Here is a 17993-nt window from a genome sequence, read left to right as displayed (position 1 = left end):
ACAAGATGCCTATTTTCATACAGTGGCCTATTTTCATACAGTGGCCGCCACCTTGCTGTGTGGGCATCTATCTTACCAGGCTTAAGCTCTCACAACCCATGTGGGGCCACTGCTTCCACCACCCCCTCTGTGGATGCTCCCTTCCCAGGCTTGGACTCCAACATCCCGTGCCAGTTGGCTCTCCCACCTGGACGCCTTCCTCACCATACCTGTGGTCTGGCACTTTGGCTGGGCCCCCTCAGTCCTCCGTGGGAACTTTTTCTCCTCCTGTTCTGGCTCAAACACCCTGTGCCAGGTCACTGTCACCCCCCACCACTCTACACACACACACACACACACACACACACACACATGCACAGGGACAGTGTTCTCTGGCGAGAACTCTGCTTGTTGAAATACCGTGGCCCAACCTGCGTCTAATCGTTAAGAAACCAAATTGAAGGACAGTCTGCCAAATAACTAACTTGTAATCTTCAACAGTATCAAGGTCATGAAATTCAAGTAAAGACCAAGGAAGTATTTCAGATTGAAGTAGATTAAAGAGACATGACCACTAAATACAGCCTATTATTCTGAACTGATTCTTTTTGCTATAAGGACATTATTGAAATAATTGGCAAGCCTGAATTTGAAGAATAGATATCAGTGGCAAATGGCTATATTGTAGTTCATAGAAGAATGTCTTTAAGAATACACTAAATTATTTGGGAGATGAGTCATAATTCTTTTGCAACTTTTCTATAAAGTTGAGATCATTTCAAAACAAAAAGTTAAAACAAAAACACCCTGGCCGTTTGATTTCCCAGGTCTTTCTACTGCAACCCTCTAACCCTACTCTCTTGATGTCCCCTTGCTTGCTAACTGTTGCTTGTCTTTCATTTCCTTTGGGTTGAGAGCCTGCCTGGGATAACAAGTACCCCCTTCCCATGTGTTGCAGTGCACCTGTACATGTCTATACTTCTGTTACCCCCAGGGATAGGCTCCATGTTCATCATGCTCATGTCTGCATTGCTAGCACACAGTACAGGTAAACACACATTGGTGGGGGAGGGGAGATCTGGCAGGGTTGGGGGTGGGAGATGGTTTCAGATATCAATTTGGGAATCATTCCTATAGCCAGCAGTGTAAAGTGGGAAAAGCAGGAGATTTGGACACTGCCTGGCCTAAGTTTGAGTTACAACTGTGTAATCTCAGACAAGACTTAGAATCTCTGAGCCTCAGTTATTTTATATGTCAAATGGGTTGTTATGTGATATGTGGATGATAAGGTTTACAAAGAATCTAGTTGTGTCCCGGACACTAAGGAGGCTCTCCACAATTTTGAGTTTCCCTTCTCTCCTTAAAGATAAGAATAAAACACATTAAAGAAATCTTAGAAGTTCAACACCCCGGTTTATATTCCCTACTTCACAACGATCTTGATGGATGAATTAGGTTAAATTATTTCACTTCTCAAGGTTTAAGTTTCCTTCTTGGTAAAATGGGGGGTGAGCAAATAGGTGAGTGAGGAGTGGGCTTTATAATTATTGTGATGATGAAACCTCTTAGTTCTAAAATTTAAAATGCTTTACTTGGATGATAGTACAGAAGGTGAAAGATACACTATGTTTAAAGGCTGCTTCTCAGTTTTAACAGTTAAAGTATGCAAAATCCACCTCCCACTGGTTTTTTCAAGGGACTCATTTAGACCTGCTTAAATTAGTAGGTAAAATGAGAGGTGGTGGTGTTGTTAGGTGACTGGTGAACAGATTAATAATTTATGAGCTATAAAGAAATTAACACACACTTTAAGTTCTCTCTGCATTTTTCCTTATTCATAATTCTTTGCTTAATTGCTTTTTTCCTTTAAAACTGGGGGCGCCAAGACCTTGGATATTTGCCTAATGGCTCAAATAGAGACATGACCCAGTTGCCAAGTCTTTCTGTTCCTTTTATAGCTTGGGGACATTTGCCATTGAAAGCAAGCTGATGGGTTTGATCTTCCTGAAAGAGATATTTTGCACTGACCTCTGGCCCCATTAAAAACTTTGGCCATTGCCCACTCACTGTAATGGGAGCAATAAATTTCTTTTAATTTAGGACATTGTCAAATACGGAATATTGACAAAGACAAAATAATGTTTTGGAAACAACCAGGATGAAATCATGAATAAATATGTTGAACCTAGCTGGTAAATTAGCAAATGCTTTTTCATAGGACACTGACTGGATTATTTAAAAAGTTGGGCCAAAGGTGTTCCTATGTCTAAGAAAAAAATGTCTTTCTCTTTAGGTGAGGGAAAAGGTGGGCTGCATAGAAAGATATTGCAAAGTGTAGAAAGACGTTTATGCCTTATGACAGGTCTGTTTTAAATAGATCTATTTGTTTTCAGCTAAATGCCAAAAGGATCAGCCGGGTGACTCCGGTTGCCTTTTTTACCACAAGGCTTTTATTTTTCTTGTGTACACCCCTTGGTTCGGCATCACAGCAGGCTGCATCTCCACCTTTGCTTTGTAATAATCTTTAGATTGGTGTCAACTGAAATTCTGGATTTCTGGATAGACCTTTATCTGTATATGTTTCTGTTAGAGAGAAGAAAAACAAGAAGACTCCTAACTTGGATATATTCCTCTTGAGGAAAGGGATAGAGTTCATGTGGCATTGATCATCATGCTAATTGTCTTAGAGGTCAGCTCATATGGCAGATGACAAAAAGATCCAATGAACAGAACATATTTGCAAAGCTACGAGGCCTTGGATTATGTGCCTTATGCAAAGTCCAAATGGCTAACTATTCCTGGGTACAGGTAGCCTGAGGGCATTGTTAGCTGCATAAAAGCTAATTGGGCCAATTTGGATGGAAGGAAAAATTGCCTGACATCTTTAATCACACAAGTCTTTAATGGTTTTCTGTTCAACATAGCCAGAGCTGTGTTTAGGAAGATGGATTCGTGCACATAGCTTGGAAAACCTTACGCAATATCAGAGCGTTGGGCAGAATCAATAAACATGTTTCAGAAAGTTTAACGGGTGTCCTTGATGTTTTGGCATCACTGTAAGAGAAGACAGGCTATTGTTGGATAGAGGAAAGCATTTTTTTTTTTTAAAGATCAAATGAGACCCAAGAAAGTTGACTCTGGTGATGTTTCTTTATGAAGAATTTATTGTTCATCTTTATAGGCAAAGGGTTCACAACTCTGTAATTCATGACTAATTCAGTGAACTCCCCAAATGGTAACAGAACCATAGTTTGGCATCTGTTGCTATTAAATGTAGTTTGTTTGAATAGATAGAGCATGAATTAGAAGCCTGAAGACCCTTGGTTCAAGTTCTGGGTCCACCTCTTACTAGCTGTGTGCCTTGATGCAAGTCATTCAAACTTTCTGAGCCTGACATTCTGCCCCCACAGAATGAGGGTAAAATTAACACCTTCCTAGAAAATCTCATGGAGGTTTTGCAGAAATATTATAAGCCAGTCAATAAGAAATATGTGCAAGCTTTAAAGAACTCTGCAAACATTAAAAAGTGTTATTATTAGATCATTATGGTGAACTGAATGCTCTCTGTCTCTATTTTGATTTCATTCAAATTCACTCTCGCATTCAAACCATGTATTTATTTGCTATAATTCACCAAATCAAATTTCCTAGTTCTATAAAAGCCATACTCAGAAGAATGTGGTTTAAAAAATAGATTCCTTTGAATTGTTTACCTATGTGAAGTATTCTTTGGGATGTAATTCAGTCAGAAGCAATTATGGCACTAGCAAATATTCTGAGAATTCACAAAATCCCACAGCCAAAACCATGATTCATTGCTCCAATACCAAAAGCATTTGGCAGGCTGTAGTTTGGAAGCCATGACACTGTCTGCTATTGAGGCTCTAAATGGGGCCATTTGGATTCATTGTGATACTGTCTGGTCCCAAACTGCAGAGATGGCACCAGCATTCCCCAGTCTCTTTAGGCAGTATTTTCCTTATTTCTTCTTGGGCCTTGTTTCATAATACAATCTCTAGGTTCAGAGATGACATAACATCTTCAGGTTTGTTTGTTTTTATTACTTTAGGCTTTGCAACATGAATATTCTACAAATTTAGCTTGCATAAAAATCTTTGTGTAGCAGCTCTGGATTTCCCGCTATCAGCCATATACAGCCTGTCATCCAAATCCTTAAAGATGGGTTTATGTGAAAATGCTTTTTTCACACTTTCCTTCCTTTTGTCTTAAATGGAAGTGTGATTATTCCTTGAAGAAAGCTCCTTCAGACAAAAGTTCAATTATTATTTTAGATGAAATGGGTACAGATAAATGTAGTAGCAATGGTATATAGACAGGCATGTGTGGCATGGATGTGGAAATCAGACATTCAGCCCTGACATTCAGCCAAATGTCAGATGGTTCAGATAAAGAACATAAAAATCTCCTAAGTGGAAATTGTGCAATCTCATTCTGCCTTTCCAACATGTCAAAGCCATGTTCTCAAAGCCTCCATGGCACACAAATACCTTCAAAAGAAGTGTGGAGTATAATAAATTGAGAGACCTAGTACTTCACATCATGTGGCCTAGTAGACATTTTGGTCCCTCTAAAGTGTCCGATGCAGAGGTGCTCCAACTTCTGCATCCAGGGATGGGGAAGTAACCCTTCCTACAACAACTCAGTTTATATTTGGACAATTCCAACTTTAGGAAACATAGTGCTTTGTTTTCTTTTGTCTTAATTGTTCCTGATGTCTAAAGCTCAGCTTATCCCTATAGAATGTCAACTATATGGCCTGATGCAGACTTGGATATTCAATCAGTAATAAATCAATCTATTTGTCATCTGGCACAAATCTCCCTTTCTCATTCACAATTCAGTTATGAGAAACTCTGCACCTGCTGAAATCTGTACGTGTCTTCTAACCTCTGGATTCCCCCCTCTGTATGTATCTTCCCCTAAAGGGAAATCAAGCAAATCAAGCATTAACCCATTTGTTTAGTTTGTAGATTCTGCCTTCATCCTGCCTGGGCAACTGAGGCTGTATTTGGGTGTCTCCTAGGCTCTTCCTAGGTATCAAGAGCTCTCCTGCAATTTTATGTGCATGTTGACTTACTTCTCATTGGCTAATATGTTGGTGAATGTGCCTGTCATGGGTTTCACCATCTCTGCATTTGTTTCAGCCAACATAGCCTCCCATTTTCATTACTTTTGGGTGTCCTTGCTGCTCTCTTTGCCCACGGCACATGAGACCATTCCCAGACAGTGTGACCATTTGTAAACATTCTGATTGGTGCCAATGAGCCATGGCCTGAATGGCGGGCACACACAGAACTACAAATCTCATGCTGTGGATTTGGGTGGAAACTGGCCTAATTAGCACAGTCTTCTAGGAAGTTTATACATGCAAAGTATAGCTTGAGAAGCAAGAAATATGTTTTGAAAATGGGTTCTGCTCCTCATTTTGATAAATTCTTCATTCTTTCATGCCCCTTTTGTAAGATACAATAGTTGATGGTCATATTTATCATTATATGTACATCATAGAGGTAATATGAACTGCATATTCTAAAATGATTAAAACATTTTTAATACTAAACAAAGGAAGTATCAATTTAAGATGATAGTATACAAAAGCTAAGCTGAAGACTATTTCCCTGTATAAAAAGAAAATTCCATTCTACTCAAATGAAAAGCATAAGGTGAAATTACCCACCTGTTAGATATCATTCATATATATAATATATAGTACATATACATATGTGTGATATGCCATCATTTTACCATAACAAAGGCTACCTAGCTCACCAATAATATTAAAACACTGAAAAATTGAGGGCTTTTCTTACCTGCCATCTGTTCATATTTACTCTCATTGAAGTCACAGGACAGCTGCATTGCTGGAAATGCCTTACTTTTCCTGACCACAACTTCAGCAAACAGAGGTCCTGAAGTGTCTCTCAAACCCTAGGCTCTGTAAAGCCCCTCATGCAGTCTGGAAATACATGGGTTGAGGACAAATAGTTCCATTGATCAAGGGCTGGTTTCTTCTTTTTTTGTTTGACCTGGGCATGCTTAGCTTCCATCTGTGTGTCATCCTGGAACACCTTCCAGAGCCAATCTGTGACGTATCTCTTGGGCAGCAAGGTTAACTCCCATGGTATAAATTGCATTCAGCAACTGAACAAACAGAACAGCTTGGAAATGGGCTTTTATTCAGAGGAAACCAAATAGCCATCTTGGTGATAAAATATTTATTCCCTATTATCTTGTTGTTGGCAAGATGACTGCTTATAGCACATTTCTTAAAAGAAGCAGGAGTGCTAATGCGGTTACACCTAGCAATAGAGGAAATTTTATTTTGGAAAATATCTTAAGTGCAATTCTATTGCCCAGCACCTAGTATGGTTTATCATTTACTGTTGCTTGAGATCACTTAATATCCTTCTTTAAGCCAATCCTTTCTCTTCATCTTCTTTTTTTCATTGGTTTTATCTAAGGAATGGGGGAAAGTCCAGCAAGGGTGTTTCTGAAGCTAGGTATCCTCAATTCAGCACTCACCCAGTTACTGCAACCCTTTAACCTTTTTCCATTGTTCCAAGGAAGAAGGCCCTGCCAGGTCTAGCTAGCTGTTCAAGCATGCTGTGGGAACATGGCACCCTGGAGCAGCTTATACCACCATCTTGGTTGACTAGAAGTCTTGTTAGTGTCTTTTAAGTAAAGATTGCAGACACATTAACATTTTAGATTCAATACTCCCTTTTTATTACATTTAATTATAAAAACAAACTGAAGTGTATTTATATACTTTTACCATTTTACAGATAAATAAACGGAGGCTCAGAAAGGGTATGTGTCCAAGATTACACTGCTGGGCAATATAGTCTACTTGAAAGAGCCAGGATTCACACTTAGATCTGATTTAGTCCAAAAAATTCTGAGCTCTTTTCAACTAGTCGCCTCTAAGAGAAAAATGCCTTTGTATCACTTTGCCGTTTCTCTGGGATCTATATTAGGTGGATGAAATCTGTTTTACAAAAATGTTGTCAATAAACATACTACCACAAAGTAAAAGGTGTTTCATGAATTTTCCAGTGCTGGACAGTGTTCCTCTCAAGGCCTGACTTTAGAGGAGATGAAAAGAAATCTTCAGTTCTCACCCCCTGACAAATATGGTAAGTACACATACTTCTAATTTATTAAGAAAGCTGCCCCTATGAAGGTGATATCTATTTGAGAAGTCACAAAAACAGTATCTTGTATTACTCTACATCTGTCTTTGAGCTTAATGTATATATGAATGTGTATAGGTCTGTGTGTGTGTGTGTGAGTGAATGTTATGTGTGCATCTGTGTTCATGAATGTGCCTATTAGTGTACATTTTCTGTGAGTGTAGGTATGAGGGTATGGCTGCAAGTGTCTGTTTGAGCATGTGTTTGTTCACATGGTTAAAAGTACAACTTTTTTATGAAAAAGAATCTCCTGCATCTTGTGACATTCTAAACACGTTTCTGCAATCTTATTGATCCTGCTTCTCCTAAGCCCCTTGTCACACAGGTGTTGGGAGGGAAAAGGAAAACAGGAGATGATCTTCCACAGTTACACTGCTTGCTAGGAGACCCTTCCCCAGTGAACCAAGCACCCAAGAGAAAATGTAAACACAGCATTCCTAAAAGGCTGGAGAGGAAGAAAGGGGAAAGTTGATGGGAGTCATTTTGCACATAACCAACCAACTGCTCCAGAAAGAATTAATAAATCTCTCTGAAATAATTAACAAAGTTCTTTGCAGGCTTCTAGAAGCCAAGGCATAGGCGATCACCCTTACCACAATCTTCCATATTAATGTGCTAGTCCTATGATGTCCTTTGTCTAACCTCTAAGCTGTAGGGGCTCTATACATAATTGGAATTTTAACACAATGGGCCCATTTATGATGGCAACTTCCTTTGACTTTTTGGAGGCCTGAAAAAGGGCATGTCAGTTAAAGAGATCAGATTTATAACAAGTATTAGATTTGGGGAAGAATAAATTGGGGGAGGTATTCCTGGATCTCTGATATCGATGACAATAGACAGTGGAGGCCCTCAGCTCTTATGATACCATCTCGTCTACAGAATATCATTACCTAAGGCATTAGAAACCTTTTAAGAAAAGAAGAAAAATGTTTCTGGATAGATGCAGACAAACTACTTGGGAACATTAAGAAAAGGAACTTTGTGCTCCTGATTCCCAATGCATGTCTAGAATGCAGCCGATGGCTTTTTATCATCAGCTTTACAACATAATTGGCCAATCCAGGAACAGAGTCTTTTGAGGAGAAAATGAGTTCCAAGTGTCACAACATCACTTTTTTTATAGATATAATATCACTTTCTCAAGCATTTACAGATGTGACTTTGCAACCAGAAATTATAGGGCACCCTTTGAAATGTGTACTTTGACCAGAAATCTTTCCTTTTGCAGTGGAGTTTTAAAGATGAAGCATTTCTTTAACTTAAAAATCTGTTACTCTTTTTAAAAATATTTTTATTGAGAAATCTTCACACACATACAGTTGATACATAGTATAAAATCAATGATTCACAATAACATCATGTAGTTATATATACATCACCATGATCATTTTTAGAACATTTGCATCACTTCAGAAAAAGAAAGAAAAAAGAAAAAACTCATACACACTATACCCCTTGCCCCTCCCTCTCATTGACCACAAGTATTTCAATCTACCCATTTTTTACCATTTACCCCCCCTTATTATTTGCTTATTTTTTATCCTTACTGGTTTTTATTCATCTGTGCATAAAAGGAGCATCAGACACAAGGTTTTCACAATCACGCAGTCATACTGTAAAAGCTATATAGTTATATAAATTGTCTACAAGAATCAAGGCTACTGGAACACAGTTCAACAGTTAAAGATCTGTTTTCTAAGGAATAGGACTTTGGGCAGAATTCTCCAAGATGGAAAAGATGACAAATGTGATACAATAATACAAAAGTTGTATGTATGTACCAAGACTGGATGATGAAATTAGAGGTCTCAGATGGAGTAAGAGTTAGATGAAGCGCATATCCCACTGGCCACATAGCATCACACAAACACAGAACCCTTCAGTTGCCCTCCATTTTCATTTCATAAACCAATTGTGGTATATCAGCAGCTTTATGAACTGTCAGTTTTCCCCAAAAACATCAGGGCTAGAGACTGAAGACAAAATTAAGGACATATCTATTTTCCCTCCATTTGAGAACTTTCACCCTAAAATAACAAAACCTGAAGACATGATTGAAACTTTTCCTAAAGCATGTGGTCACATTTTAACTGGGTTCCTCTTAAACTGAATGGCTACACAAGCCCAACACGTCTGTCCTTGTACTGTGGCAATAATGGCATTATTATGCCAGCGTATTAAAAGCCCTGCTGAGTTTGGTACCCATCCCTGAAGGAGGGTTCACTCATACTGGTAAGACAATTGTTCAGAATAAAATTTCCATTGAAGTTTTGTAGGGAAGGAAACACTGGAACATCACAGGCCAATAAAATCACATGTGATATGTTAGAAGGTTAATTATAGTAATACAAGAATTATGAGCTTGTCAAAGCATCTGTCTATGCCTGGAATGAACTCCCAGTTTCAGGCTGGACAAAGAACCTGTTTTTGCTCTGGGATGTAGATTTTGTCGTAGTCCACATCAGAGTTAAGATTCAGTGATGGTAACCTCTGCTTCCCCTGGTCTCCTCTTTCCCTCACAATCACCCTCCTCAGAGCAGACCAGGATCAGCCCCACTGGAGGTGAGTGATGGAGGCCAGTCAGCAGCAGTTTCAGCAGCAGTGGTGTCTCCTCTCAGAAGAGTTTATGAGCTGCCTAAGAGAGTTTGACCGAGAACTTTATTTTGAAAATGAATACATCCATCCAACTGAATATTGCTAGATGCCTTGATGAAAATGTAGATGGCTGTGTGGTTTCTGAAAAGTTGGCTATCAAAGGGGAGCAAAAGGAGCCATAGCAATTGACAAATTGCCCATTTTCATGGAAGCAATGAAAGGCTTCCTTACTTCAGAGTGGAAAGGCACTTGCTCCTGCCTGGCACTTGCTCCTGCATTCTCTAGGACAGTGGCAAGCTACTAAATATACTTTCTGGACAGCCCTAGGACAGTTGCTTCCATGGGCATCAAATGCCACAGATACTTAGACCAAAACACTGATGTACATTTAAAAATTGGACTGCCATAAGGGAAAAAAATGGTGCCAAATTGCTACAGAAAGAAATCCTATCCTTTTCCTCTTACACTGTCTCCAACTTCATTTATTAGCCACCATTTCTTTAGCATTCACTATGTGCCAGCTAATTGTGCTGATAGCCTTAAGTGCATCACCATCCTAATGAGGTAAGTGCTAATATTTCCCTCATTTACAAATGAAGACACCAAGACTTAGAAAGGTTAAATAAGTTCACAGAAGTCATAGAGTCAGTAAGTAACAGAGCCAGAGCTTAAATCCCAATTTGTTTGACATGAAACCCTGTGTTTTTAACCACCATGATATACCATTGCTCCAAACCCAAGACATCACCTGGCCAGCTTTGGGTTCAAACCAGACATCCATCATTTATATTTCTCTCGTCTCAGTTTTGTTTTCATTAATTTTTTTTTTTCACAACTGTTCACCTTTTCCCAACTCTCTGTTCATAAGAACCAGGAGAGCTACCTGGCAGCTATGTCTTCCACTGAGTCAGGCTGGTTGAGAAAAATGAGGAGATGCACCGAAAGACCCACAAAGTTAACAGCTGCACTTATTTTCTGATGCAGGCTACGTGAGTGATCCCATGAGCCCGATGCATTTTCATTCTTGCCAGAATAGTGGCAGTTTTGAGGACAGCAGCTGACAGCATTCGGCATCTACCTGAGGAGAGTCTTCCCAAAACTGACAGCAACAATTCTAACCATGGCAGCCTTGCTTCCAATTATAATATTTTACCCTCTAAGGTCTTTTTAAATTGGTGCGCTGATTTACAGGTCCTATTTCATTCTCCACCACAAATTGGGTGTTGAATTTGTGGCTAAAGAATGAAATGCAAAACAACCAAGACAGAATATATTTGAAAAACTGTCTTTAATTTTGTAAATGAAGAAACAAATTTATATTGTGATTTAGAGATGGGGCTTAAATCCGTAGTGGTCACTTAACAATTACTATGTTTTCCAAGACTGAATAATGTATACTTTTGTTTGAGAGTCGTGTGTTTGATTTCTTAGAATATTGTTCATTTTTTTTTCTCTCATTATGTTACTTCTGGTTTCCAGCTCTGATTAAAGATCCTCTGGTGGCTTACAAAATTGAATCAGATGTGTATTTCATTCCAACACGACTTCCTCTCAGTATTCCTTCTTCCAGACATCCTGGTAAAAGCAAGTTATAACTTCAGATCAAGAAGTGTGCAAAAATAAGGGTCTTAATTATTTAGCCTCCTTTCCTCATCACGCTGCATGCTCTGTGCCCTACCTAGGAACCTGTTGCTGTCAGCACCACGATGTCACCAGCACTATCAGTTCAGTTCTGAAACCAGCCCTCTAATGAGAGTCTGCCATTCTTAGAGTCTGACACGAGTGCAGGGGGAGGATCCCCAAGGACACGTGCTGCCTTCAAGAAATGGAAATCCGCCTTCAAGAAATGGAAATCCGCCTTCCATTCCCATTCCAACCAGGAAGATGGGAATGACGCCGCCACACAAAGTAGTTCTGCCATCAAAAGGCATAACTCAGGAAAACACAGGCAGGGAGCTGTGACGATTCAATGATAATTATTGCATTGGGCCTCCGTGAGAGAATAAAACTAGCGGAGGGAGATGAAGCATCATCTCGATCAGGGTTTCTCAAACCTGGCACTGTTGAGATTTGGGGGCTAATCGTTTTTCGCTGTAGAGGTTGTCTTTGCACTGCGTGTGTTCAGCCACTTCCTTGGCCTCTACCCATTAGATGCCAGTAGCACACACACCCCTAGGTGTGACTACCAAAAATACCCTATACATTCCTGAAAATACCATAGGGGGCAAGATTGCCCCTGGTTGAGAACCTCTGTTCTAAATCCGGAGAAGACAACTTGGGGCCCGAGTGAGGAGAGGAGTTGGAATTTTATTCCACCCTGACTTGGACTGGCTGCATAACTTTAGTCAAATCTGCTCTGTCCTCCTCCTGAAGTAACGTGGGCTCTTGCATAAATGGAATTGGGTAATGGAAGGGCTGATGGCTACTCCTGGGATGTCTGTGGCAAGTTCCTCTATCCATCACCTTGCCCATGAGAAATTATGTTTCAATGTTTAGAGGGCAATTTCTACCTGGAGAACAAGAACCCCACCTCTAGAATTCCTTTGTGCCTTTTCTTATGACCTATGGTTGAAAAATTCCAAGTCCTCTTAGTCCCCTGATGAGATTCTCCAGGGGTAGAAATGAAAACCCTGGTACTACCAACTAGATTTATCCTTTTTCAGCTCCAGCCTTTTCATTTCCTACCCCATTATTCTGGAGTCACAGATATCTTTCCTATGAAACAAAGAGCTTCATAATAAGTAGAACCAAGGAACCTAAAGTGGCTGCTCAGGCATAAAGTCTTCTGGCAGTGACAGAAAAGGAGGAAAAAAAGGAGCTGGTTAAAGAATGCCTTTCTCCTTAGCTCTACCTCTAGTCCTTTGCTCTAAATACTCTAGGGAATGAGTAGCCTTCACCTAGCCTGGGATATTTGGGGGCTTAATTGTTTTATGAGTTGATTGGCAATGAAATCTTAGAAGGTGAAGAATAACCATCTAAGTTTAAAGATTGACCATATATGTAATGCTGGATATGTAAATAATCAGGACTATGTTACGTAAACTAGATGTCCTCCCGGGTTCCCACTGATGGGAGGTCACATCCCCAGGGAGTACTTTGTTTTTGAAAAGTCCCCTCTTTTAGAGGGTATTTTCTAGAACAGATTTGTCAAGCTTTTTTCTTTGTGTCCTCTGATTAACCACCTTATCTCTCCATACTGCATTTCCTTCTGTTGCTGCTTCCCTCTGGCTCTTGTCTTGTCAAGCATCTGCAAAAAAATGAGACTAATGTGTCTTGATAGAAGGGGAACTTTTCACAGATGCCAACCTGTGGCTCACACATCCTTCTGAGTACTGCACCTTAATGGGCCAAGGGATCATCTTAGAATTTGTCTGAGACCATGGTTTGTGTCTTTTTCCCTTGCTTTTTTTTCTTGCTGAAAAATGTCTCACTAATTGCCTCCTTTTTCTGCTGGTAAAAATGAACTTCTATGATCATGTTTTAGCATACTTTTTTTCCACAAGCAATGCAACACTGAGCTCACTTCGAAGATGTTCAATTACTTATAATTGTAAGCCAAATTACTGCACCAGGAGACAGTTATTCCAACACAGTGGTTATTTGGGTTAAATTATTTCCAAATCTGACTTATTCCTGGGAAGGAGAAAAAAGTGTGTGCTTACAGTAGGAGAAAAGGCTAATCCTAGGCAATACCTGAAATGAAGGGTTCTTTCTTCTCACTCTCTTTCTTTCTTTAGTTTCCTCCCTCCTACCTTCCTTCCTTATCTCCCTCTCTTCCTCTCTTCCTTCCTTCCATCCCATTTTTCTCTTTCTCTCTTGTAGAGAGCCGCTTTCCGGGTTTGGCCTAGTGGACACGCTGCAGCCTGCTCTAGAGTTCCCCCCGCCCATCGAGTGAGCTAAGATGGCGCTCACATCCTGCTTTTGCAAATGACGCACACGCCCACCAACCCTATCTTCCAATCACCTCTGTATACGTGGCACTAACCTATTGGGTTTGGGCACAGTATATAAGAGGTTACCCGGACGGGGTGGGCGGAGACGACCCACAGGGAGCCGTGCCTGACGGCCGCATAGAGGTTGCTCCCCCGCGGGATATTTCGCCCGCGCGGAACCTGTAACAGAGAATGCAAGCTTAACTCCAGTAAAGGTCTGTGCTTACAACTGCTACGTGTCTTGGATCTGTGTTTCTCACCAGCGCGGATTTGTCTGCGTCTGTCTCTCTCTCCCTCCTGTTCCCTCCGCCGGCCGGGGACCAGAAGCTGAGCGAGAAGTCGCGGACAAGTGGTGGCCCGTACGGGGAACCCTTCTGCTGCCTTTTCTCGAGCTGGTGAGGACGCGCATCCTGAGCTCGCAGCGGACTTCCCGCGTTTGATCACCGCGAGAAGGTGAGTGCTTCTTATTACGTGAGAGTTAAGGGCTGTGGGTGTTCAGGTAGCCCCAGTGAATCGGGAGAGCTCCCCGATTGATTAAAGTACAGTGCCGACTGCAAGCATGGGGCAGTCAGGAAGTTCACCTTTGTTAGCTCCCTTAAAGACCCTTTTAGCGGACGGCTCCTGTGAAAGTGAGCCGCCCACTTGCAAGCCGCCAGAGTCAGACGTTAGTTCGGACGACTCTGACTCGGAGTCAGATAGTAATGAGACCGAGGGTGCAGACGCGCCTCCGCCGATCGATTGGGGGAGGCCCCCTGTCTCACCCACGCAGCCTTCCGCTCCGCCAGCGCCCCCGGGGATGCAACAGTTTCCGGTGAATGGTTTTGGTGATCTCGCCAAAAACCCTCACCACGGGCTCCCTCTGGTGGCCGAATCAGGTAATTACAGTGGCCCTCCTTTGCGAGACCCGGAACCCCTTACAGGCTGGTCGGGGGAGGGGCAGTTACAGCCGTACCCCCCGCCTGCGTACGCGAGCCCTCGAGACCTTACGTCACCAAGTGATGGAGGGAGACATTTCTGGAAATGGAACCCCTTTTCAGCCTTTAGACCTTTCGGTATGATGGGTGGTTGCCAGCCGCTTAAGCCAGAACCAGTCTCAGAGATGTACCCGGTTATTATCAATCCCCAAGGTAATAACCAGTATGAGCCATATGATTACAAAATTTTAAAGGAATTGAGGCAGGCTGTCCATCAGTATGGCCCCAATGCCCCTTATACCCTGAACATGATTGAAAACCTCTCCGCCCTGAATCATACACCCGCAGATATTTTTCAGCTGGCCCGTGCTTGTTTACCACAGGGCCGGTATATAGATTGGAAAGCATGGTTTGAGGAGCTAGCTGAGGAACAAGCCGCAAAAAACGCAGCGGGGAGACATGGCGGGTGGAATGCAGATATGCTATTGGGGAAAGGTGCCCACTCCCAGAATCAAACAGGGTTCCCTCAAGAAGTCTACGCCCAGATTTTCCGCTGTTTCGTAGGAGCCTGGAAAAAGCTGACAGGTGAGGGAGAGGCTCAAGCCTCACTCAGCAACATACATCAGGGCCCCACAGAACCCTTCGTGGATTTTGTAGCCAAAATGCAAACTGCGGCTGAGAGAATTTTCTCAGATCCAGGAGTGGCAGAGACTGTAGTTAAACAAATGATATTTGAGCAGTGCAACAAGGAATGTAAAGTTATCCTAGCACAAAACAGGGAAAAGCTTGACAGAATGGGTTCGGCTCTGCAGGGATGCTGGTAGCCCGTTAACTAATGCAGGTCTAGCTGCCATGCTAGCCAGCTCCTTACAAGTAGCTGCAAAGAAATCCAAAGACCTAGGAACAAAGCCAAGAGGATGTTATCATTGTGGCCAGTTGGGACACATTAAGAGAAACTGTCCCAATAAAGGCCAACCACCTGCCACTCAACAGTTTGGTAGACCATATGCGGCAACCAGGCTATGTGGCCGTTGCCACAAGGGACCCCATCGCGCAGAAGACTGTAGGTCAGCCTTCAATGCGCAGGGTGTGCACCTTTCTGGCCGTCCTGAACAGGACCCAAAAAACGGGCAGAGGGGGTCCACCCTTTCGGTGGACCCCCCTGCATGCCATCCGGCGACACAACACCCGTCCAAATTCGCGCATCCCCTGGATCAGCAGGACTGGACCTCTGTGCCACCTCCAGGCTTGTACTGACCCCCTCCATGGGTGTCCAGTTGATAGGGACCTCCTTTAAAGGGCCCTTACCAACGAAGACTGTTGGGCTTATAATAGGGAGGGCATCCACAGCCCTGAAAGGACTAACAGTCATACCAGGCGTTGTAGATTCAGATTTCACAGGTTACGCCCAAGTTATGGTACAATCTCAGCAAGGTACTCTGGTCATTGCAAAAGGTGATAAGCTGGCACAGCTCTTGCTCTTACCCAGCTTACATACATTCTTTCCGAGTAGACCCAGACAGAGAAGAGATAAGGGATTTGGGTCTTCTGGAGAAGTTTTTGAGGGCCTCCATATGTCTCTGGAGTCTCGACCCATGCTGACTATTAAGGTACAAGGCAGATCCTTCTTGGGCCTGCTAGATACCGGGGCCGATCGATCAATTATAAGACAACAAGACTGGCCCTCCACCTGGCCGACGTGCAAGGCGGAGGACACCATTAGAGGAATAGGCCAGGTCTCAGCACCCATGCTGAGTGCCACTGCCCTCCACTGGGCAGATGAAGAAGGACATCAAGGCAGTTTTCAACCTTATGTACTACCCTTGCCTGTGTCCTTATGGGGAAGAGACATTCTAGCCCAGATGGATGTTACATTGACCAGTAACTGCTCTCCGGCCTCTAAGCATCTCTTAAAAGGAATGGGATATGTCCCTGGCAAAGGCTTAGGAGCCTCATTGCAGGGACACACCATGCCCGTACAGACTGCTTCCAATTTTAATAGACTAGGCCTGGGTTTTTCCTAGGGGCCACTGAGGGGAGACTCCCACCCACACCTATAAAACTAAAGTGGAAGACCAGTACCCCAGTGTGGGTGCCTCAGTGGCCCTTACCAAAAGAAAAGCTGTCAGCATTGCATACTCTAGTGTCTATACAGCTAAAAGAGAGCCATATCATTCCCTCCACATCGCCTTGGAACACACCCGTATTTGTCATAAAGAAAAAATCAGGCAGATGGAGATTGTTACATGATTTAAGAACCATCAATAACTGTATGGAGCCTTTAGGACCTGTTCAAATGGGGTTACCCCTCCTCTCAGCTTTGCCAGAACACTGGCCCATTATCATCCTAGATCTTAAGGATTGCTTCTTTTCCATCCCACTTCACCCTGAAGATACTCCAAAATTTGCTTTTACTGTGCCCTCTCTTAACCAAGAGGAGCCCTGTCAACGCTTCGAGTGGACGGTCCTGCCCCAGGGCATGACTAATAGTCCTACCATGTGCCAGCTGTATGTTGCTACAAAGCTAGCTAGCACTCGGCAGCAGTTCCCCCAAGTGAAAATCATCCATTATATGGATGACATTCTCTTAGCCCATAAAGACACAGATCTTCTTAAAACAGCTTTATCACATTTAGTCCTTAGTCTTAGAGAAGCCAACCTGGAAGTGGCCCCTGAAAAAATCCAGATGACAGAGATTACCACCTTCCTGGGGGCAAAAATCATGCCTCAGCATGTTTCCCCCCAAAAAGTGTCTCTCAGAGTAGATGACATACATACCCTTAATGATCTGCAAAAGCTTATGGGAGATATCAATTGGGTTCGTCCGTACTTAAAGATCACCAATGCCAAATTAACACCTTTGTTTGATTTGCTAAAAGGAGATTCAGACCTACACTCGCCCCGGTGTCTCACCCCAGAGGCGAGGCAAGCACTACGTCAGGTAGAACAGGCGCTCAGTAGTGCTGCTTTAAAAAGAATAGACCCCCAAAAGCCATTCGAAGCCTGCTTACTGCCAACAAAACTACAGCCCACGGCAGTGCTATGGCAACAGGGACCATTACTCTGGGTCCACCCTGGAATTTCCCCTAAGAAAAGTTTAGAGCATTTTCCTACAGCAATTGCAGAGTTGGCATTGGAGGCCATCAAGAAGGCCATACAGCATTTTGGCCAACAGCCTAAGTACCTCAGAGTACCTTACTCTTCTCAGCAACTTGAGATACTTACTGGATGTATAGATCAGTGGGCCATCCTCCGATGTACCTTTTCGGGAGAAATTGATAACCAATACCCAAAAGATCCCCTCTTACAATTCATCACCCGTCACCCAGTAATCTTTCCTAAGGTAACTTCATCTA

The 17993-nt window shown here is 42.5% G+C and overlaps 1 protein-coding gene across 2 annotated transcripts in view; it reads left to right on the top strand.

Moving 5' to 3' along the window:
• TNNI3K (TNNI3 interacting kinase) overlaps positions 1–11297 on the top strand; it is a 286566-nt gene extending 275269 nt beyond the window's left edge. The window contains exons 24-26 of one of the 2 annotated variants that reach the window (XM_077120614.1): positions 7057–7136; positions 9732–9758; positions 10776–11297. In XM_077120614.1, the coding sequence (XP_076976729.1) occupies positions 7057–7136; positions 9732–9758; positions 10776–10852 (184 nt within the window). In that variant the 3' untranslated portion in view covers positions 10853–11297. The remainder of the gene's footprint in view (positions 1–7056; positions 7137–9731; positions 9759–10775) is intronic. The other variant, XM_077120615.1, reaches the window with a different exon arrangement.
• Positions 11298–17993: the final 6696 nt, after the last annotated feature.

This window comes from Tamandua tetradactyla, chromosome 11, assembly GCF_023851605.1.
Source record: "Tamandua tetradactyla isolate mTamTet1 chromosome 11, mTamTet1.pri, whole genome shotgun sequence".
NCBI lineage: Eukaryota > Metazoa > Chordata > Mammalia > Pilosa > Myrmecophagidae > Tamandua > Tamandua tetradactyla.
This window is presented reverse-complemented; position numbering and strand designations above follow the sequence as displayed.